The sequence below is a fragment of the Onychostoma macrolepis genome, chromosome 16, assembly GCF_012432095.1.
Source record: "Onychostoma macrolepis isolate SWU-2019 chromosome 16, ASM1243209v1, whole genome shotgun sequence".
Taxonomy (NCBI): Eukaryota; Metazoa; Chordata; class Actinopteri; order Cypriniformes; family Cyprinidae; genus Onychostoma; species Onychostoma macrolepis.
Genome location: NC_081170.1, coordinates 7,448,316 through 7,471,540, shown reverse-complemented (window position 1 = coordinate 7,471,540; position 23,225 = coordinate 7,448,316). Strand labels below are relative to the sequence as shown.

Sequence of the window (23,225 nt, the reverse complement as noted above, 5' to 3'; positions counted from 1 at the left end):
TTCCTGACCGACAACCAAAGCTCATTAGTCGATCACTGACCAGTAAGATTAGAATGTCTTTTGTTTTTTGTTTTATTCAGGGCTTTAGCTTTATAGGCGCGTATAGCAGCGTAAACCACAGACCATGAAGATTCACACATCGTCGCATCACGCACCTGCAGTGCTTCTGTGAAAGGAGAAAAACAGAAATTAAGTATTTGTTGTAGAATGAGGGGAACTAAACAGGCTATAATGTACATTTACTAGTGTTTTAATATTATAAAATATAATTTTATAAAATTACAAGGTTAATGGGCGTTTTTGGAGTAAGATCAATTTCTCTTTAATGAGATTACTTCCTCCTTTGGCCGGGTTTCGTTTCTCCATGTCGTAAACTGTTTTTAGGGGCGTGATATTCAAATGACGATTGTTTTCCAAGTAGGGCTCGCTGCACAACACAAGATCCAGGGGCGTGGATGGATCCACATCTAGGGGGTGGAGCATGGTAGGTTTAGGGGTGGAGATGGGTGGGTTTAGGGATCAGGGGTGGAGATGGGTAGGTTTAAGTATATGTAAGGTCCATACCACGGATCCAACCACGCCCCCTGGATCTTGTGTTCTGCAGCGAGATGGTCCTCTTGTTTTCTGCCGCCACATTTATCGTGTGATCATTCGTACAATGAGATTGGCGGCATACGAATGTTTCATGAATCACACGTGAACACTGTCACAAGTTTATTTGTGCACACGGATCTGCACTCCTTTCTATGTTAGATTGATAAATGAGGCCCAATGTCTTTAAAAATGTATTTATTTACATATCATACAGTCACAATTTTTAAATAAATCTCAATGTTCTAAATCATAATAAATCTAAATTATTAAAAAAAGACTTTTAAAGCAAGATTTAAAATGTTAAGTAAATATTAATATATTAAGTTTTTTTTTTTTTTTCATAATTGTAGTATGACATCACATTGTTTCTTTCTTTTGTGACTTGTACATGTTCTTTACGTGTGTGTGTGTGTGTGTGTGTGAGTACAGGAAAAGCTTCCAGAGTTTGGAGCAGCTTTCTGCAGATATGAGTCTCTCTCAGATGTCTCTGGAGCCAGCACAACTGAACACACACAGTCTGGACAGCAAGGCAGGACTTACACACTGGCACAGAGAAGGTTCGTGATGCATGTGTGTGTGTGTGAGTCAGCTATGGTGACATCATTCTCTGATAACCAGGTCTATTATAGATGATGTCATTTCACAATGGAAGGGTCCATACTCCACCTGAGGGAAAATAACAGCATCCCTTCCTCAATATTGGTGTTAATCTCATGAACCCCCACAATAAAAATAAGAAAAATGGGAAATTATATTTTTCTCAAAGGAAATAAAGCACATTTTAAGACAATGAAGAATTCATGGCATTTTTTAAAACTAAAACGTATCAAAATTTTAATTTCTGTAATGATTAACGTACAACCCCAGTTCCAGAGAACTTGGGACATTTTGTAAAATGCAATAAAATCAAGAATCTGTGATTTGTTTATTCTCTTTAACATTTATTTAATTGACAAAAGTACAAAGAAAAGATATCGTAATGTAAATGTATTTTGTAAATATGAGCAAATTTTGATTTTGATGGCTGCAACACACTCCAAAAAAGTTGGGACAGAGGCATGTTTAACACTGTGTCACATCAACAGTCCTTTTAATTACAATGTTTAATTGTTTAGGAATTGAGGATACTAATTGTTAAAGTTCTGCAAGCAAAATTTTTGTCCAATCTCGCTTGATACAAGACTTCAGGGACCTCATTTATAACCGTTGTGTACGCACAAAACCAGCCCGAAAGAGGCGTACGCCACTTCCTACGCAAAAGTTGGGATTTATAAAAACAAACTTGATGGCAAAATTTGCGCAAATCCACGCAAACTCTGACCCAAACTCTTTTTCCTGGAGTGAGAAAATGAATATAGTAAAAACAACGCTCTGTTTTCATGTCGATATACACATTTACATTAAATATTCCACTCTCATTAATGGAGATAAGCACTGAAATTACATAAATTCACTACGCAAAAGTTAAACCAAATTCATATGAATTTAGACATATTTGTAATGGATGCGCTTAATCACTTTTCCTCTTTTAATGACAGCAAGGAGTGCTATAGGTGCACAATAATTCATCTTTACACTAAACTGCAGATCTCATGTGATGATTAAAATATTTTTTTTAGCGAGAACAATGATCAATGACACGCACTTACTTCGATATTATCACGGACACTGCTGGATTTGGTGGTCGAACGGTCCATTGAGATCAATGAAGAATGAGATCAACTCTATTCTAAAATATTTATCTGATAACTAGTTTAAACAGTTTTGTTTTTATAAATATTTTGATATATTTATTCTAAAACATAACAGTGACATTTGATGATTTTTAGCAGTAAAAATCAATGTATGGCACAAATGGCATTTATAGTCCGTATCTCATATTTCCTTTGACAGTGTTAAACATGGTGTCACGTGGATGGGAATATGCATGGAAATGATATGCAGATGAGGTTATGCATAGTAAAACTAGTATGGTGATTTTGGGGAGGAGACGGGGTGGAGATGCACGTACGTACGCACAATCTTCCCCTGACTGGGATTTATAAAGGGATTTTTGCGCAGGTTCTGGCGTACGCATGGTTTTATAAATCTGAAAACTTTTGTGCGTATGAAAAATCTAGCTTTTGTGCGTACGTACACTTTTAGGATGAAATCTACGGAGAGTTTTATAAATGAGGCCCCAGATGTTCAGCAGTCTGTGATTGTTGTTGTCTGATTCTCATTTTGTGATGAGCCATGCATTTTCAATTGGAGACAGATCTGCTGGCCAGTCTAGCATATTCACTTTGTCTATGAAGCCACGCTGTTTAAGCACATGCAGAATGAGACCTGGCATTGTCTTGATCTAATAACCATGGACATCCCCTGAAAGACATCATCTTGATGGCAGTATATGTCTCTGTACAATCCCAGTACATGCCCAGTACCTTCGCACATATTCCAGTCACCCATGCTGTTTGCTTTGCTGCACCCCCATACCGTGACAGATGTTTGCTTTTGCTTCTGTTGCTAAGGAAAGTCTGGATGGTCCCTTTGGTCTTTGGGACTGAGAACTTGAAATCCATTTTTCCCGGAAACAAGTTGAAATGTGGACTGATCTGAGCACAGCACACATTTCCACTGTCGTCTTGACTATCTGAGATGAGCTCTGGCTCAGAGAACCCGGCAGCATCGCTGCATAGGATTGATGTATAGCTTTCTCCTAGAGTAACAGATATTCAAGTTGCATTTCTTGATGCAGCAGTAGACAGTGGTTTTCAGAACTACTCCTGAGCCCATGTGGCTATGTTTATTATATATTTAACACATGACGGTTTCTTATGCAATGCCATCTGAGGGCTCAAAGGTCAAGCACATTCAACTGAGGTTTCCTGCCTTGCCCTACATCAAAGTCCCTTTCAAGGAAAGTCCTCCGGGCAGCTCAAACAAGACCAAGTCCTGTCTAAATGAATGGGGGAATCTTGAAATCTCAAAAACTGCTCGCTGAACATATTTCAAATCGGCAACAAAATCTGGAATGAACTGCCCCATGAATGTTGTTTCTTATGCTCAAATAGTGTTTAAAAAGCTTATTTTTCAGGCTAGACCAGCCAATACGCAGGCGTAGTTCTAACGCGCTTATGACTGTGCATCGGCTGCTTTAGCTTCAGGTTTCTATGGGAACCAGAGCTACTAACGGCCGCTGCAGTGATGCAATGACTTTACCAATCAACGATTGGTTCTTTCATTGAGAAGGCGGGACTATCCCACCATAATGCGTGTTGCAGTTTCTCCCATTCATAAGTATAGGAGTGAACCGTCTTTGTATTTCTATAGTCTTTGCCTACATGTACTGTGATTTTTCTCTGGATTCCCTGAATCTTTTCACAATATTATGTATGGTACTTGGTGAAAGACCTAAATTCTTTGCAATTTTGCATTGCGAAATATGATTTTTAATTTATTTGAGACTTCTCTCGTGAAATTTGGTACAAAGTGATGAGCCATGATCCAACTTTGCTTGCAAAGACTGAGATGCTCCTTTTATACCCAAATATGATACCTTGACCTATTACCAATTCACCTGCTTGCTGTGAACTGTTTCAAAACAGTACAACTATAAACTAATGTATGAAACACTTAAATCTTTTATAAATATTTTTTTTTTCTAATTAATAATGACATTTTTGCAGTAACGAGAACTGAAAAGAGTGACAAAATGTAAATAATACAATACAAAAACAGTTAACGGCCCTAAAATATGCAAAATATGATTAAATTGTGGCAAAATGTAAATAATATAATACAAAAACAGTTAATGGTCCTAAAATATGCAAAATATGATTAAATTGTGACAAAATGTAAATAATATAATACAAAAACAGTTAATGGTCCTAAAATATGCAAAATATGATTAAATTGTGACAAAATGTAAATAATATAATACAAAAACAGTTAATGGTCCTAAAATATGCAAAATATGATTAAATTGTGGCAAAATGTAAATAATATAATACAAAAACAGTTAACGGCCCTAAAATATGCAAAATATGAATTAAATTGTGGCAAAATGTAAATAATATAATACAAAAACAGTTAATGGTCCTAAAATATGCAAAATACGATTCAATTGTGTTTTTAAAAAGTGCTTAAATCACAGTTGATAATTGATTTTGGTTTGTTGGCTTGTCAACATTCATCATTTAACAGTCAGGTTGAGAGCAATGCATTGTGGGGTGGTATCTCTAGAGTTATTTTAGTATTATTTATATTCTATTATAGCATTTATTAATATTTTGAATTAGCTTATTTATATTTTCAGTATAATTTTAGTTTAAGTTTTAGTAATTTTATGTGCTTTTTTATTGTTTTCCCCTTTTTTTTATTTAGCTTTAATGCAATATTTTATTTGAGTAATTTTAGTGTTTTAAAAACTTAAAAATTAGCAATGTTGCCTTGGTAACTATTAGTTTTTCATCTAACACTTATATTTCAGCTTTATTTTAATTACTCAACACCATTTTTAATAGTTTTATTTTGAATTAAAAATAACAACTATTACTACATCTATTGCTCAGATGTTGTGTCTACTGCTCTGCCTTTTGTCTGTTTAATAATATCATCTTCGCTCATGTGTGAAATGATATCAGTGATACTACTGTGTGCTTGTGTTTTCACAGGGAAAGAGGATACTCCGTCTCTGAGGGGTTTGTGTGGTTCCTTAACCTCGATGGCCAGTTACAAATCTCTGGCCAGTCTGAAGTCCAGTGAGTATCTGGCCAGTCCAACAACAGACATGACCAGCCCAGGAATGACTCCGTCCTGAGAGACAAGTATGGACATATAAACATATACACAAACACACCGGCCTGCTTCAGATGGTGTGGGCTTCGAATTGGAGTGAAGAAACGAAAAGCTACCTATCGGTACCATCCTCAGAGCTTCTAAGAGACATTTCAGCTAGACAAGATGAAACCCCAGTACTGTTCAGACTGGTTTTAGTTCAATTTGAAGTGCAATTTCATTTTCAGATGTGAACATTTGGTCGTTGAAGTCCATAGCTAGTGTAAGCATTAGCATTAGTGAATATTGAGCATAATGTATCATGATGAATGACAATCTTGACTCAGGACATCAGTGAATCTACCCAGTTCAAATGTCTGCTGTTTTTGGAAAGTCCACAGATAAAGGTTTTCATGGTGTTTTAGTTTTTGCTTCTGTTCATAAAATTTGTCCTGTGTGGAATTATCCTGAATTACTTTATTACTTTTAAATTTGATTTAACTTCGTGTCTCACTATTTTATTTTATTTTAAATGTTTTATTTAATTTAATATTTTATTGTATTTTAACTTTGATTTAATGGCTTGTCTCACTATTTTATTTTAAATACTAGATTTAATTTTAATGTTTTATTTAATTTTATTTAGTTTAATTTAAGCAAAATTTCTAGTTGCAAGCCTCTTCCTAAAACCACTTTTCTTTATAAATTACATCAATTATTGTAATTAATCTAGCCCCTCTCTACACATTTTGGTCCCTTTAAAAAATCAATTTTAAACTATTTCTTTCAAAATATTAACATAAACATATAGCTGTGATATTCAGTAAGAAAGATATATTTGGGACTTTAACCTAATTGTAGCTATCAGAAATTATTTGAATTGTGAGAAGTGGCTGCTCCATATCAGAATTGAAAAACTGGAGCCATAATAATATTAAATTATGACAGAAATGTTAACAACAATATTGCTTTGTTCACTTGCCTTCATTTATCTTTTTAGGGAGTAAGAGGAATATGATTTCAGACATTGCTCTGGTTTGCTGGATGTGGATGCTAATACATTTATTTCTTGTCTCTGGCCTTTAACTGAAGTGTTTGAGATTCACTCTGTCCTCTTACATGGAGAGGTCTTACATATTCATCAGTTTTGTGATTTACATAATCATACGGCACTCAAACATTGGTTTTGCATTTTTCCCACCGTCACTCTCAGATAGTGGCTAATATGCACTGGTGTAAAGCATTGCCATGCATTTATATAAATAAATAAGAATAATATGGATGATAAATAATATGGTGCATATCGGACTGGAACAAGAATGTATTCAGAATCTAAAGATCTTTAACTTAATTTGTAAATGTCTGAACTAGTTTTGTCAATTTAATGGGATTAATTATAAAAAATTAAGACAAAAAAAATTATTTGAGTTAATCATTTCCTCTAATTTGTATGTAAATGCTGTAATTTCCTACCTCCAGAGCAATTCAAGCTTAAAGTACCACTTTGTTTTTGACTGTATAATGAGGCTGTGGACTATAGGCCAGTGATGTTCTGTGACATGGACATAAATAATATATTGACTTCAAAGCCACTTTTTTTAATGTCCATTTAATGCTTTTTTTTTTTTTTATCTGCCACAATTCTCCTCATTAATGGCTTTTTTTGTGTGGTTAATTTGATTATAAAACCAGAATGTACAATTCATGTGCAGTATTTAATTAATTTTTAATCCATTGACTGCCCTAGTCTGAACCCCTTTTTATTTAAATGGAAGGTTTAATTTTAGAATTAATTGGTAAAGTTGTGTTTGAAGTTCAAGTTGAATACTCCTAATACTGCTGCTGATAATTATTTAAAAATATTCCATTAAATATCACTAGTGTGATTTGATCATAAAACAGACCTGTTTATAAAATCAGTTTGAGAGGCATGTCAAGCCATGGGTTATATATATATAAAAATAATTAAAAGTGTTAAGAAATGTATGATTACTCATGAGCATCAGTATAGTCATAACAGAAATTCCAGGGAAACACGTATGCAGAATTCCCTTTGTTGCTTCTCATCAAAAATAGTCTTGTCAGCTCGTACACATTGCCTTGCTGAATATCCATGTTCTTAGTGTTGAAGAATGTCTCGTCTTACTGTGTGACTTCAGTTCTGTACCGCAGAAATACATGTTACATGTGAAATGCATGTTTTACACTGTTCAGAGCTCGTCTTTTCAGAAGCCAGTACATCTAAATGTGCATCTCAAGGTATTTTTTTGAGATTCTTACAGCACTGTTTGCTCTAAAATGTGCAATTAAATGTGTATAGTGGAATGAAGGAAACGCATTTAAGTGTTACCTTTCAGTTTCAAGAGTTTTAGCCTTTACATTTGAGAAAAGTTTACACTTGTTTGAAACTCTGCAGAATTGTCGCCTTTATAGACATTTTTGAATGTATTTAGTTTCTCATTGCTTTGAAATCTGTTTTTGTGATTTGAGTTTTTCTTCCTTTAATTTTCTGTTGCATGGTGACAGAAATAAATGGGGTGAGGATAATGAGGGAGCACTGCGATGAATATCATATATTCAGCTAATTATAATTTAGCCTCAATATGTTTAGTCAAATTTCACTTTATGTCCTCATCTATGATCATGTTTTTTCAATAAATTAAAATGCAGGCTTGGCTGAATGCTGGTTTTGTCTCATTGGCTATGTGTGCAATGGAATACTAGCTTACAGAGTACTTTGTATGCATTCATTTTTCTGTCACACAACCTCATCATGTTGCATGTTTAGTTTGGTGTTATCAATATAAATTAATTGCAATTGTGTAAAAACAATGTCAACAAATTTCTGAAATTAATTCTGATTTTTTCATCCCACTGGAAATGGAAGGTAAATAGATTGCAATTTTGTACATCACATAAGGTCTTATGCGCTCCTAGTTCAAGCAACATAAATCTGTAAATCTAATTAAAATAACTGGAGACAATATTCTGCACTGAATAAAGAAATCAAGACAAATTTTAAATCATTCTTCATTATTGAAGCACTTAAAAAGCATAGGACATACAGTGCAATTTAAAAAGTTTAAAAAGCTGTGAGTATTTACACTTAATTGTTAGGCATTGGGTCAAGAAATATATTAATCAACAATTAAAAATTATTTAAGAACAGAAAAATTTCAATCCCCTCATCAGTCTCATTTTTGGCACCATTTGCACATTCTGACTTCATTTAACACAAACCTCGAAAATGCATGACTGAAACATTTAACTAACAATTAAAAGTCAACAAGCCTGAACAGGTAGAAAACAAATTACAAGGATAATCACATCTGATGGGAACACATTTGGTGTCAAACTATACTTATACTATACTTTTATTATTTATCCTACATGGAAGATGCTCTGTTACTTTTAAATATTTACTAGAGAAAGTAAATACTGATTTATTTCACAGCAACTCTATGAGCTAATCTCTCTTTAAGACAGACAGGAAGAGTGATTGCATGTTGGGAAAATTTGTGGAGTAATCTGTGGTTAATTCAAGTGTTCTTAAATCAGTGGTTTGGTGTTTGAGATCACGTGCTGGGCTGTAGTTGTGTCACCCTATGTTTCTTCTGGTTGTAACTGCGGAAAAAAGCTTTTCCGAACTCATATGTGCTGATCATTATAGCACAGGCCGGAGCCACTTTAATCAGCCTTGGCAGAAAACCTGAGGAAAAGAGACAGAGAGAAATCTGAGCTGTACTGCTGAGACATCTAGTGGTGATTTGAAAATCATGGTTCCAAAAATATATATACAGCGGGTAAAATAAGTATTGAACATGTCACCATTTTTCTCAGTAAATATATTTCTAAAGGTGCTGTTTACTTGAAATCTTCGCCAGATATCGGTAACAACACAAGTAATGTATATTTAATGTATATCACTGTATATTTCATTTAGCAAGGCAAGGTTGCATTTAATTGATCAAAAAATCATCAAAAAAAAAACAATTATAGAATAAAAATAAATAAAATAAACTAATATTTCAAATATATGTTCTTTGTAACTTTCTATTAATCAAAGGTTTGTGAAAAAAGTTGTCTCAATTTCCCCCAAAAAAAAAAAACCTTTTCAATATTGCACAGCTTTTTTCAACATAAGAAGAAATGTTTCTTGAACAGCAAATCAGCATATTAGAATGATTTCTGAAGGATCATGTGACGCTGAAGACTGGAGTAATGATGCTGAAAATTCAGCTTGCATCACAGAAATAAATTAAATTTTAAGATTATATTAAAATAGAAAACATTTATTTTCAATTGTAATAATATTTCACAATTTTAATAAATGGTATATTAATCTTATTGATCCCAGATTTTAGAACTGTAGTGCGTGTTCTATATGAACTTATATATTTACCTGCAAATAGTCCTGATACTCCATTTTCAGCAACTATCCTTTTCATCACATAATATGTGCTGGATGAGACTTGTGTGGACACTACACAGATAATACTGCACATTAATGTCATATTCTGATTTGATTATACAAGTCAAACCAAAGCTCCGAATCCCAATTATAGAAAACATATTTACATAATTTCACCTGAATACTCACATTTCATTGTCTGCAGTTCACCCAGTTCTACCTGTCGTTTTGTCTTGACCACATCAAACGGCAGTGTGATGATTGATGCAAACTAAAACAAGAAAGAACAGGTGCTTACACATGTATCTGACATATCAGGACACGTTTTTATTTACAATACAAATGTGATGTGGCCAAACACATCCTGGATATTTCAAAATATGCTCAGAGTGATGGGATCACATTGGACCCTACATATGCATGTATTAAACACCAGTAAATGAGGCCCATGAGAGCTCTGATGATACAGATGTAAATCACAAACTCACCGATCCAGACAGCGCTCCAGCTGTGAATGTGATGGCAAAGGTTGGATCTGTAGAGTTGTAGTATTGACAGAGCCAGGCTTTACCCTTCTCATAGTTAAACCAGTACATAGCTGAGGAGAAACAGAAAGTCAGATAAAAATAATTAGGAAACAGCAGCAAACAATACACATCCAAACAGTGATATGCAGACCCCTTTAAAATATGGTCAAATGGAAAACATTCTGCTACTCCGTGGTGTTTGGGTTGGAAAGATTTTTTGAAAGACGTTTTATGCTCACTAGGGATATTACAGTTAACTAAAACTACACAAAAACTTTTGTTCTTGAAATAAAATAAACTACAACTATCGCCCACTTTTTTTTTTTACTGTGTTTTTGTGATCATTTTAAACGTTTAACTGAAATAAATATAAAATAAAATAATAATAATTTCAGCTAGTTGCCAAGGCAACATGATAACATTATCATTTTAGTTAAGTTTTATTCATTGAAATAAAAATTAATAAAGTTTTATAGAATGATTAAAAACAAATAAAAAAACAACAAAAATACTAAAACTTTGATTAAAATTAAAACAGATCAATATAAAAATACATTTAAATATGAATAAAAACTATAATGTTATCTCAGTGAAACTAAAATAACTCTGATGTTCGCCAAGGCTGTATTTATTATAAAGTAAGTAAAATAGGTAGTATTGTGAAATAGTGTTACATTTTAAAACAACTGCTTGCTTTCTTTAATATATGTTTCCTATATTCCTGTGATGTAAAGCTGAATTTTCAGCATCATTACTCCAGTCTTCAGTTTCACATGATCCTTCAGAAATTATACTGATTATACTGAATGCTGAATATGCTGACTATCAGTGTTAAAAACAGTTGTGCTGCTTAATAATTTTATGGAAACTGTGATATATAGATTTTATTTAATGAATAGAAAGTTCAAAAGAACAGTGTTTATTTAAAATTTTAACAAATATCTTTGCTGGCACTTTTGATAAATTTTGTGCATTCTCAATAAATAAAAGTATTTAAAAAAAAAAAGAATTAAAAAAATCTTTTTTTTTTAGCGGGCAACATCACTTACATTTTTTACATGTGAAAGCAACAACAGTAGTAATATGGAGTAATTAAAAATACAGAGCAGGACATTTTGCAAACAAGTCTACAGGAGGAAGACCTTATTATAAAGTTTATATAAATAAATTATGGAATGCAATAATTTGATATAACATAATTTAAAGTATATAATTTGTGTGTAGATATCATTGGCGTTTCAAAAACATTCATTTAAATTTACATTCAGAACTTCCAGTTTTGTATTTTTGAGCCTTGCGTTTATAAATCAAGTGCTTCAAAATGTGAAGTCTGTAATATGAAGGCTGTGAGTGTTTGACCTGAGAATGGGACGTCTCGCAGCAGTGTGGGTCCCCAACCCCTCCACAGAGACAGCCAGCCCTCGTTGTGCAGCGCTGACCGGATCACGGCGCTCAGCTCCCGGTACGACTGCTTCTCAGACTGCATTTTAGTGCGGATCAGCTCCAGGGGGCTGATTACTGTAACCGACCCCACTGACACACGCAGAAAACTCATGTGAAGCCAGGCACACTTTGATATAGAAGGTCAGCATGCGGAGAAAATGTCAAACACTTCATCAACAGGGTTAAACGTTACCTCTCGCGATGGCACCGGCCAATAGCGGTGCATAATCTGATTGGTCACCCATCCTGAGCTTGAGAACAGCACATAGCTGATCATAACATGTGAAATAGATGACAGTTGCAGGCACTGCCATCACTCTACAATGGGAAATGCATTTCATTATCTGTGCCCCAGCAAAGGTCAGTTGGGTTCGGACAGCAGATACGTAACACTCACAGTGTTGGAGGAAGACCGCTCCATAGAGATCTGATTCCTTCCATACGTATAATCTTAATAAAGGCGTCCTGGAACAGAAGAGCAAAGTGTTTGAATGACATGAACCTATTGGTAATATTTATATATTTAAAAAATATCACAGGTAAAGAGGCACTGTATTCACATCACAATTTTACATGGTTTAGCTTACCAAAGTGCCAGAGAAAAGACCAGGTGCTTTGTACCATGCCTTTGAATTGCCATTCTCACAGACGCATATATGATCCATCAGACCATTACAGTACACAAAACATTTTCCTGCAAATCGTCAAAAAATGAGTGAGTGAGCTTTGACTTCATTTGAACAAAAAACAGCTCAAGCTTGCCTTTGGGAAAAGGACTCCTTTGTGCCTGCAGTCTGATCTTCACCACATCCAGAGGCGTCACTGTGAATATGACAAAAACAGAATTATTATTATATAGTTATATTTTAATAAACAGGTGAACGTGTCTGCAAACTTGCATTCAAAAGTTTGGAGTCTGAAAGATTTTTATATTTGAAAGACGTTTCTTATGATTACCACAGCTGCATTTATTTGATCAAAAATACAGAAATCAGCACTATTTTGAAATATAATTACAATTTACAACAACTGTTTACTATCTGAATATATTTTAAAATATAATGCATTCCTGTAATGGCAAAGGTGAATTTTCAGCAGTCATTACTCCCCCTCCCAATTTACACATACTTGTAACTGACCATAACACTGTGTACTTATAAGTTATGTTTCAAAGAACGTTAGACATGTACTACAGACTATTATTAAACTCCAGTCTATTATTTCACCACAAACAGCCCAGTGTCATCTGAACACATGGAATTAAACCTTCAATACATAGAATATTTTACTTATATATGTAATCACATATTGGCTTTATTAAATATCATATTCAAATGTATATACAGCAAAAAGTAAATATTAAGTTGTCACTTACCAGATGCTATGCAAATCAATTTACAGTACAGTATTTCTATGGTAATTTTAACAAGAAACACATCAAATCTAAATTATATATTTATTATCACTGAATCTAAATTTATAGTCCATTCACAAAATATACAGTGTTACGAAAATATGCATCAGACTACATCATTCTGACCCACTGACCCACTATAGTCTCTTACCAAACAGGGATGTAATAATTGCCCCAGAGCAAGACGCAATCATTTGCTGGACAGGTGTAATGTTCCCCTTTGGGACTGAAGAACTTTTTTGAGAGCTCATCTCTAAGCCTGCGATGTAGAGAAAGTTCCGAGCAATCTAGACGTACAAACTCCGTTAACCTCACTCTTTACTGGGTGACTGCCATGTGCCAAGACACCTACTTGTTCCTAATAGATCTGAACATATAAACAGGGTTTATTCCATTTACCTTTATCAGTTATCATTACAACTGAATTTCGAAATGACGCAAACAGCAAAGACTATGTAACCCCGAAAAAAAACCCCCAATGTCATCAATACAGTCCAAAGATACTAATTAATTCACATGATTCATTAGGAGTTTCACGCAGTTACTGCACTAGTGTGCGCCATCGCGCTTACCCAACACGACATGTGTTTGTGTAGTGGTGTGTTTCGCACCAGCAGATTCGTGACTTCCGGCTATTTAAATTTCGCCATTGAACACAATAGAGCACTCGTGGACGTGACAGAGTAGCGAAATCATATTTTATATACTTAACATTCTATTTCTTATGTATATTCTACATAAAATTCAAGTTGTTTATATTGGTGTAATTGACGTTCAAATGCCAGCGCTTTGCGGCGGCGTTTTTGAAATGTCAAAAAAATATACGTCGAATCTCCCTTCACGAACTCCAAGATTACAGCAGGTTTTGTGGGAGTGGAGAGAGTCTCGAGCGGGAAAATGGAAACGGGTTTCGTCGAGTGTTTGTTATGAAGATATTTACAAACAGTAGAGGCCTTTAACGCAGTGTTGTGTTTTTAGTTTAGTGTTTTAGTCAAGGAACACTTATAAGTAATGCTGCTATATGTTAGCGGTATAACTAGCTGGTTTAGCCGGGTTTAGGGCTGTAACCGTTAGTATAAACTCCATGATGAAGCACGAATCTTTCTCCAGGTGTAAGGACAGAGGTGCTGTGTTGTTTTTCTCTTTTAATCAGCTCTTTTTTTTGTAAAAGTATCCTTCGAAAGTAACAATGGTTTAGAAAATCTCCATGCTTATGTATATAACGCTACACTGAATATGTATTTCTGAATGTAACTTTATGTAACATTGTTTATAACAGTCTAATTGCGCAATATTGATCTTCACAGATTCAAAACTGGACGGACATAATAGTGCAACATCTAAAAGCAAAATTAAACCCAAGTGTGATGCCCTTCAGAACAAACCTTTTAAAGGGAGAATATTTTACTTGGATCTGCCATGGACTATGAAAACACAACTCTTGGAAAATGACATCAAAACACTTGGTGGTGTAAGTAGTCATTGTTTATTGTCTAAAATATCATAATATGTCGTCATTGAGGCTGTTGTATTCAAAATCTAAATCTTTTCACATGCAGGAAGAGAATGCCTTTTACATTAATAAAATTGGACAGCTGTCTTTCTTTGTTTTAGAAACTTATTAAAGACTAGTTTATTAGGCTTCACGTTGTATACAGTGTACTTGTGTTCACTTCTCTTGATGTAAACTGGACTTAATTTTCGGCTTCATTTAAACAGTGTATTAGATGTTTTATATCTGTTTCTCTGTAAGAGTTCTAGCAGTCTGGAACTTAAAAAAAAAAGGGAATTTATTCACCTTCAGGACATCCAAGATGTGGATGTGTTTGTTTCTTCATCAGAACAGATTTGGAGATATTTAGCATTTCATCACTGGCTTAGCAATGGATACTCTGCGGTGAATGTGTGTCGTTAGAATGACAGTTCAAACAGCAGATAAAAACATAACTGTAATCCACATGACTCCAGTTGTTAAATTTCTCCAAATCTGTTCTGATAAGGAAAGGACCTCATCTACATTGCGGATGGCCTGAGGGGAGTTAATTCACATGCACATGTAATCACAGATGTAGTAACCTCCTGTATGTTCTGCTCATCAGACAGTGGAAAAGTTCTTCAGCAAGGAGATCAAGTATCTTGTGTCCAGTAAGCCGGAGGCTCGTTATGCTCAGCGTCTCCTGCCGGACTCTCCTGCTCCCAGTCCAGATTCAGGCGTCAGCTCTCCTCATCCCAGCAGCAGGAGGGAAAGTCATGGGCACAGGGGCAGCTCTCAGGGAGTCACAGATACGGTTAGTCAGGATGCTTTTTTTCTTCTTTTCAACTTCACCGCCATAGATATTGTTTCTGGGTTTCCTAAGTCAAATAAAAAACACTAAGCATTGTAAAATTGTGATTTATAGGCCTCAAAATTATATTAAATGTTTGTCTTCAAAATGTCATTAGCCGGGTGTCCGTCCAAAGTTGCAAATTTAACTTCTGCGCAAATTTGGAATATTGCATAAAACATTTGCGAACAAGAACCGTTTCCATCCAACGAGTCAAAGAGAACAAAATCGTCACTTCCTGGTAAACTGGCACTAAATAGCCTATAGAAAACTAGGACAAGCTACTGAATATAATAATTTTCATATACGAAAAATTAATTGCGCCTCCGAGCAAGAAGACGCAACACAATAAATGCTGTCATTGCTTTCGGAGGTGAATGCTGCTGTTTGGGAACACAGTCGTGTAAGACAATTATACAGAAATACTCTGATGACAGACTTTGCTCAGGCGTTTCAGAACGACCATAACAACATTTCAGATGCTGTGGAACGAGATCAGTCCGCTTCTTGTCAAGTTATTCCGTCTCATAGTGCAAAATCATATGCCTTTTATGATGCGCTTGGAGGAATTTATTCGCAAAATGCATTTCTTTCTCCCATTATTCGCATTAACCCTTTTTCGCACAAGTCAAAAACCACCTCAAGCGAGCGTAAAAACCTTTTTGCGAATTAAGGGATTTTTATTCGAAATTTGGCATTTCCATCCCAGCTATTCTGTACAGCTTTCCTGTAGCTCAAATAGTAGAGCATGGCGCTAGCAACGCCAAGATCATTGGTCCGATTCCCAGGGAAAGCAAGAGCTGATAAAATGTAAAAACTATAACTTGAATGCAATGTAAGTCGCTTTGGATAAAAGCGTCTGCCAAATGCATAAATGTAAATGTAAATGGAAAGCTATTGTAAATTTATGCAGTTAATATTCTTATTTTTATGCTCACTTAAATTTTAAAGTGGAGTGCCTAACAGCAACACACAGTGCTGTCAAACGATTAATCACATCCAAAATTTTTGTTTTTAATTTAAGTTTTTGTTTACATAATATATGTGTGTACTGTTTAATTATTATGTATATACAAATACAGTATATATTTTGAAAATATTTACATGTGTATATACATTTATATTATATGTAAACCATGACATATTTTTCTTAAATATATACATGGATGTGTTTGTATTTATATATATATATATATATATATATATATATATATATACATAATAAACATACACAGTACACACTCTCATATTATTATGTAAACAAAAACTTTTATTTTGGATGCAATAATTGCTATTAATCGTTTGACAGCACTAGAAACACAGTGGTTCAGTAATACTGATGTAATGTCACAGGTGTATATTTCTAGAATAAATTACAATGTCTTTGAATAAGGCTCAACCAATCCGACTCAAGGACTGTAACTGTTTTATAATTGCTTATTAATATGATATATATTGATTTATGATATTCAGAAATGTTTTTTTTTTTTTATATCAAGTCAGAGTTAATATATTCTTGTGTTCTTGGAAAATGATACTTGTTTTTAAGGTTGCAAAAAGGGTGGACAATTTCCAGTAAATTTCAGAAACATTCCCAGAAATTTACTGGAAATTTTCCACCCCTTTGCAAACCCTATTTGTTATGTTTTTTTGTTTTTTTAATGACTGTGATGAATCCTTGCTGAATAAAAGTATTAATTTCTTAAAAGTCTTACTAATCCAAAATGTTTGAATGTTTTTGAGGAAAAACACTGACATGTCTTGTGCTGGAATTTCACAGGCAGCTGTAAGTCGAGGCAAATCACTTGTGGAGAGAGTCGTTAAAGAACAAGTTAGTCAGTCTTTATCACGCCTTGATTTGTTTGTGAATGAATTCTGTGCAGCAGTCTTGAGTAGTTTATCAGTACTCTGGTTTTCTGCTCTGTTTTAGGAGCGTGTTCAGATGAATGGGATCTTGGCAAATGCTGTGGAATGGGGGGTCAAAGTCCTACATGTTGACGGTATTACTTTTGACATCATTAATACTTGCATTGTTAAAGAAGTGAGGTGTGGTTTCAGTATTACATGGTATTTTGTGCTTGGCTTCCAAACAGATGTTATTTCATATGTTGACAAGAAGAAATCAAAAATCATTGCAGTGAATGCAGCTAATCCAGTGGTGAAAGGAGCAGTGAGTAGTTTTATGTTTGTAGCACAAATGTAAAAATTTAAAAATGAACCATTGAAAAACCATATTCTTCAACCACTTTTCTAAATATTGGACTTGGTAAACAACTATAAAGTTTGTCTTTTACTGTCCTAAAGAAGAATCTGTGGAGCTGCAGAAGATTCTGTGCAGGGCTGCATATAATTCTGTTGTTTGTGTATATATATATATATATTCAGCTCATCACTCTTTGTTTTTAGGCCAGCATTCAGCACACAGAGAAAAATCTATATCACAGACACAATGGTAAGTAGATAGTAAAGAACCTTTTTAATTTGTTGCTTCTTCCAGTTGAAAAATGTTAGTTGATGATATTATCTTTAGTTGACTTTGTTCAAATGTTTTTTATTTCCAGCTGGAAGAATTCGTCGACCATTTGTGAAAGTAGAAGACTCAAGCAGGTGTGTTTTCTTTGTTGATTTTCTTGAGTTTTACCTTTCATGTAACTTGTCTGGTTTAATAATGTGATGTTTTTTGCAGGCATTATCGTCCCATCTACCTTCCCCTGTCCAACATGCCTGTGTGCAACGTCCGGTCTCTTCCACCCTGCAGTCCGTTCCTGTTGGATGAACATGGAAAGGATGATCCAAAGAAGAGACACAAAGAGCAAAGGTAAAACCAGAATCAGTCATGTCTTTTTGTAATGCAGTCATTTTTAGTTTTTCTGTGTTGTGAATGAGAATCTGTGTTTTGCCACAGGTCTGGAGGGGAACGAGGAGCTCGAGGAAAGAAAGAGAGGCGCAGAGGACATGAAGGGAGAGAAAAGAGGAAAGGAGGGTACTGTGAGTGCTGTGAGGTCAAATTCGACAACCTAAAGGTGGTACGTATTGGAAATGATAGAAAGCCAGTCAAGTTTAAATGAACACTTTGCATATGCTGTTTCTCGTCAAAAAAAAGAGACACAATAATTATACATTTTGGGCTGAACCAGGATTTGCATAAAATGCATGACATCTGTGCTCACCTTTTCTGACCTTCTGACCACCAGCACCTGGAGAGCAAGCAGCATCAGGCTTTCTCTAAGAGTGAGGAGTACGGTGTTGTAGATCGAATCACTGCAGGACTGACCTGCGACCTTATTAACATTGGCACGCACTGCAGAAGGTACAAACGTGTCATTAAAAATGATATTTTTACTTATTGTTTGCTGTTTTTACTGGCCTTATGACAGCACTGTGTCAATGTCTCTCTGCCATAGGGTGAAATGCAGTACATCAACCCCTGTTCTGTGTGCTGGAGCCATGTTGCCGGTAAAAGAAGATGTGGGACCTGTGAATGGTGGTTGGATACAGGAAAGCGAGGGGTTTTTGCTTTGGAGCTCTACAGCAAAGCTACCTTTTTCGGAACAGACCAGAGAAAAACCTCTGTCGGTTCGCAAACGCAGCAGGGGCCAGTGTGAATTCCCTCAGAGCAACAGGGACAGCTTGTTAGACCAAGCCGACATTCCGGAGAAGTCCCAGTCTAAGCGTGGATCCTTTGAGTGGGAATTCCACTCGAGGAAATCTGAAGCTGCATCTCTTCTCAGCAGAGAGCAGAACTGTGACTCTAATGCACATGAATGCAGGACAGACCAACAAACCAGGACAAACCCTGACATGCACACAGCTCAACAGTTCAGTGAAAGAGACCGAGAATCGTTAACAGGAATTGAATGCTTTAGGACTAACTGCTGTGAAGATTATTCACAAAGTATTCCAGAAAATCAAGTTGGAAACTCAGCTCTTTGGCCTTTAGCCTGCACAGAACCCGAACCGGACCTAGGCACACCCACTAATTCACTGCAACGGAAGGTTCGGAATGTCAGATCCAGAAGAAGAACACAAGCACCAGCCTTGCACATCGAATCCAGTAAAGAGAGGGAATCATTGAGCTCTCTTTCACCTGTTAAACCTGTACAGGAGCGTGAGAACCCACCTGATTCTCTCCTGGACCTGTGTCAGCTCTTTCAGTCCAGTGACAACATGGATGAAGACTTTAAGGGTTTTTGAGATGAGTAAGAGGAATTGAACACACATGTATGTGTTGTAAAAGTTACTATGCCAAATAATATATATTAATAAATCTGTTGTTCATTAGTACAATGGAAAACTGCATTTTCACCATACAGGCTTTAAAAGAAAACTCCTAGACTGAAAATATACCTACTGCCTTTATACTGGAAGAAATGAGTGGATATGCACAGTATGTAAATTTATGGAGTGGATGTGATTGAATGATATAACAGCAAGAGATTGTCTTGAAATTTTCTGGTTCCTGTATTAAATGGCAAATATTTTTTACAATGGTTTAAGTATTTGTTCGTATTTTTGTGTCTGCACCATGGTTATAAGGACCAGTGTTTTGCAAAAAAGAATTTTCTTAGAAATCTTCTGATTTGCCATGGATTTCTAATCTTCTAGTCTAGTGTATAACGTGTAATAAATACATAAACTGAGCCTTAGGGGTGGTGTATTCACAACAGATGTATGAGAAAAGCTCTTTCAACTATCTTAAGTGTTTCGAGACTTAAGTTCAATTAACATTCTGTATACACTACTGTTCAAATGTTTTAAAGAAATTGATACACGTATTCATCAAGGATACATTAAATAGATCAAACATAACAGGAAAGATTTATAGATAAAGTTTACATTTTAAATTGTTTGAAAGAAATGCTGTCCTTTTAACCATAAACACTTAATCAAATCCTAATTTTTTTAAATTTAATTTAAAAAATAAATAAATTTAAGCAGCACAGCTGTTTTCAACTTTCATCAGATTTATTTCTTGTGCACCTAATCAGCATATTAGAATGACCTCTGGAGGATCATGTGACAATGCAGTGAAGACTGGAATAATAGCTGCTGAAAATTCAGCTTTGCCATCACAACAATGAATTACATTTCAAATGCACAGCTATTTATAAATATTTAAATGTAAACACAATATTACTTTTAAGTAAATGCAGCCTTGATGAGCATAAGAAACTTCTTTCAAAAACTTGCATTTTTACCAACCCGAAACTTTTGAATGGTAGTGTACATATTCAAATTAACCACTTCTGTATATAGCATAAATATTTTAAACAAATGGAAATTCTGTGTTGTTGAATCAAATTCTAAGTCTTAAGTGGACTAATGAAAAATGGTTTATTACACGTATTTATTCACAGCGTAAACCTTGGATTTATTTTGAATGGCTTCCACAGCTTTTTGTTTATTTTGTTACTTTGTTACTTTTATTTTGTTACATCATTTTATGTTTTTGTTTAATGATTTTCTTTTTATACTGGTTATTCTGTGCATTATAAAATTGTGCATAAAGCATAATATTGCCTGGTGTACTAATGATATGCATGATTTATTATTTAGTACTAGTACTATTTGATACATTTCCATATCAACCATTGTGTTTCACTGTTCTTATGCTGCATATCAGTTCTGGCGCAGAAGGTGACAGCAGGTCTACACACACTACACTACCCGTCATCCCGCGTGCAGCTCGCTCATGTATATTTATGAGGCGTTTCTGCAGTGAGGCGGCTGGATATTATTGATGTCTTGCTGAGGAGGAGGTGGTGGCTTCTGCTCGGTGAAGAAAAAAGGTCCTGATTTTAGTTTTCCAGAACGCGCCCGCCGCTTGCGCAAGCCGCGTCTCGATGCAGAGGCTGCGCGCGAGAGGATGTGCGCGCCTTCCTGAGGGAGACGGAAAATCGGGTTTAACTTGGGATTTAACTCGTGTATCGTGTAATTTGGGATGTATATGATTAACCGCGATTTTCTGAACCGAATGGATGCGGGAATGATGCCTTTCCATGTCGGGATTTCCTTTCTGTGCCTCTTTGCAGCGGTGATGATTTCTGTGATACATACCAGCTTCTCCCTGCCTCATTACGGTGAGGGTGTATTTTTATACATTTCATTAAAAAAACAAAACAATTTTGGCGTATTTTTACCATTTTAGTGTCGTATTTTACGCCCACCGCATTCGTTTCAGGTGATGTAAACAACTATAATATGTATGTAACGGTAAATAGCCGACCCTGAGCCGTGATTTATTATTATTTATCGTATCTAAACAGAATATTATGTCCAATTTCATACATGTAAATCAATTGAAAAATATATAGGTGTTAAAAACATGCTCCCGTGTTTTTATTATTCTAGGAGACGCCTTGGTAAAGACGAGGGCTCGGCGTGATGACGCCAGGTTCCTCGGGAGAGAGAACACGGTACCGGTCCGGTTAGTGTACCGAATGGACGGAGACAGTCAGGCCGCTCATGATGTTCTCAACACACGGGTTCGACTGAGCTCTGACAGAAAACAGGTGTGTATTTTTCATCTCATGTTTGGATGTCATCTGGGTGTCACAAGGATGCTCTCTCCTCCCGTTGCCATTGGAGACACGCTGCTCTTCTAAAGATGTTTATGTTTTTCTCTTTTACTCTCTTTCCGAGTCTTATAGTCAGGCCCTGGGTGGTCTGAGAGCGCTGTGAAGTTAATTCCAGCCATTTGAGGGTGATCTAATGAACCAAAACAGCACATTTTACCGGAAGATGCTGGTGCTTAGGCCTCCTGAGGCATCTCGTGGCATCACAGCTTTGGAAACACAAAGGACACAGAAAGAACAAATGAGCAGCTCATGTGTTGGAGATTTATCAGCCTATAGAGATATTGCATTTTTTTTTTTTTTACATTATTAAATAACACAGAAATATCAGAGACTGATTAATGATGTAACTACAATCCATTATTCAGCAAAATATTGAATCAGAGACTCAAAACCTGGGCCATGATGATAAAAGGAAAACAATAAACTGGCAAATGTACTTTGTATTTGGTTTCTCGGTTGAGCGTGTAATGCTATTAGAGGTTTATGGACATGCCATTTCTTTTGTTCTTGCTTTGCCTGGCTTGAAAGATAGTGAATAAGACACTCTTGAGTGAGCTGATATCACATTAACTCACAAATGAGCTGTATTTAATGTTTGAAAGTAAAATTGATATATGTAACTGGTAAAAAGTATGGAATAATTACGATTTTTAGAATGTTTTTCACCAAGGTTGCATTTATTTGATCAAAAATACAGTAAAAACTGTAATATTTTGAAATAAGATTTCAATATAAAATAACTGTTTTCTATTTGAAAAAATTAATATATTAATGCAATTGCAAAGTTGAATTTTAAGCAGCCATTTCTCTATTACAGTGTCACATGATTCTTCAGACATCATGTTAATATGCTGATTAGAATGATTTTTGAGTGAAAGCTCAATTGTCTAAGCATTTTGTCCATCGTGACTGCTCAGGAACTTTGTTGCTCATACTTTGCGTGACTGAATAATTCTCAAAAGCACAGATACGCAATCGCTCATGGCCAACGAGTCTCTTTGAATGTTAGAATGTCTGTACATGTGTCCCAACGTCGCTGTTTTGTGCTTCAGGCTGTGTGTGCACGTGTGCGGCTTAACCCTTTGTCTGACGTCTGCAGCTGAGCTCTGTATAATTGAGGCGAAGGGTTTTTCATCATGCCAATGCATAGTATTGATTTAATCATTGTGGTGT

At 35.3% G+C, this 23,225-nt stretch overlaps 4 protein-coding genes across 13 annotated transcripts in view; 3 read left to right on the top strand and 1 right to left on the bottom strand.

Moving 5' to 3' along the window:
- The window catches only part of rundc3b (RUN domain containing 3b), a 29,332-nt gene extending 21,117 nt beyond the window's left edge, over positions 1–8,215 (top strand). For all 4 annotated transcript variants that reach the window (XM_058747109.1, XM_058747110.1, XM_058747108.1 and 1 more), the window contains 2 exons: positions 1,024–1,151; positions 5,253–8,215. In XM_058747109.1, coding sequence (XP_058603092.1) covers positions 1,024–1,151; positions 5,253–5,398 — 274 coding nt within the window. In that variant the 3' untranslated portion in view covers positions 5,399–8,215. The remainder of the gene's footprint in view (positions 1–1,023; positions 1,152–5,252) is intronic.
- Positions 8,216–8,367: 152 nt separating this feature from the next.
- slc25a40 (solute carrier family 25 member 40) lies at positions 8,368–13,743 on the bottom strand. The gene is made up of 10 exons (XM_058747111.1): positions 13,302–13,743; positions 12,499–12,558; positions 12,324–12,430; positions 12,134–12,201; positions 11,930–12,054; positions 11,653–11,826; positions 10,255–10,364; positions 9,956–10,037; positions 9,758–9,838; positions 8,368–9,064 (listed from the first exon to the last, which is right to left on the bottom strand). Exons 1-10 carry the CDS (start codon positions 13,399–13,401, stop codon positions 8,931–8,933), a joined length of 1,041 nt encoding a protein of 346 aa, XP_058603094.1. The 5' UTR covers positions 13,402–13,743; the 3' UTR covers positions 8,368–8,930.
- Positions 13,744–13,996: 253 nt separating this feature from the next.
- Positions 13,997–20,002, top strand: dbf4 (DBF4 zinc finger). Its single transcript, XM_058746855.1, has 12 exons — positions 13,997–14,274; positions 14,458–14,621; positions 15,250–15,438; positions 17,255–17,305; positions 17,405–17,474; positions 17,568–17,644; positions 17,881–17,926; positions 18,036–18,081; positions 18,161–18,292; positions 18,380–18,500; positions 18,669–18,784; positions 18,879–20,002. The coding sequence occupies exons 1-12, from the start codon at positions 14,235–14,237 to the stop codon at positions 19,666–19,668; spliced, it is 1,842 nt and encodes a 613-aa protein (XP_058602838.1). The 5' UTR covers positions 13,997–14,234; the 3' UTR covers positions 19,669–20,002.
- A 1,152-nt stretch (positions 20,003–21,154) lies between these two features.
- The window catches only part of adam22 (ADAM metallopeptidase domain 22), a 64,421-nt gene continuing 62,350 nt past the window's right edge, over positions 21,155–23,225 (top strand). For 2 of the 7 annotated variants that reach the window (XR_009266282.1, XM_058746015.1), the window contains exons 1-2: positions 21,157–21,554; positions 21,826–21,986. Coding sequence is in view for 5 of the 7 variants with exons in the window: in XM_058746015.1 (XP_058601998.1) it covers positions 21,416–21,554; positions 21,826–21,986 (300 nt within the window). In the remaining 2 variants the exon portion in view is untranslated. Of the gene's footprint in view, positions 21,555–21,825; positions 21,987–23,225 lie in introns of all 7 variants that reach the window. The other 5 variants (XM_058746018.1, XM_058746017.1, XM_058746016.1 and 2 more) reach the window with 4 other exon arrangements.

Bases quoted from the DNA above. Each gene is read 5' to 3' on its own strand.
- slc25a40 (XM_058747111.1), bottom strand. From the start codon at position 13,401: ATGAGCTCTCAAAAAAGTTCTTCAGTCCCAAAGGGGAACATTACACCT. The intron at 12,431-12,498 runs GCAAGCTTGAGC...GACGATTTGCAG, and splicing joins AAGGAGTCCTTTTCCCAAAG to GAAAATGTTTTGTGTACTGT. The intron at 12,055-12,133 runs GTGAGTGTTACG...TTCCCATTGTAG, and splicing joins AGCGGTCTTCCTCCAACACT to AGTGATGGCAGTGCCTGCAA.
- dbf4 (XM_058746855.1), top strand. From the start codon at position 14,235: ATGATGAAGCACGAATCTTTCTCCAGGTGTAAGGACAGAG. The intron at 14,622-15,249 runs GTAAGTAGTCAT...TCTGCTCATCAG, and splicing joins ACATCAAAACACTTGGTGGT to ACAGTGGAAAAGTTCTTCAG. The intron at 18,785-18,878 runs GTACAAACGTGT...TCTCTGCCATAG, and splicing joins ATTGGCACGCACTGCAGAAG to GGTGAAATGCAGTACATCAA.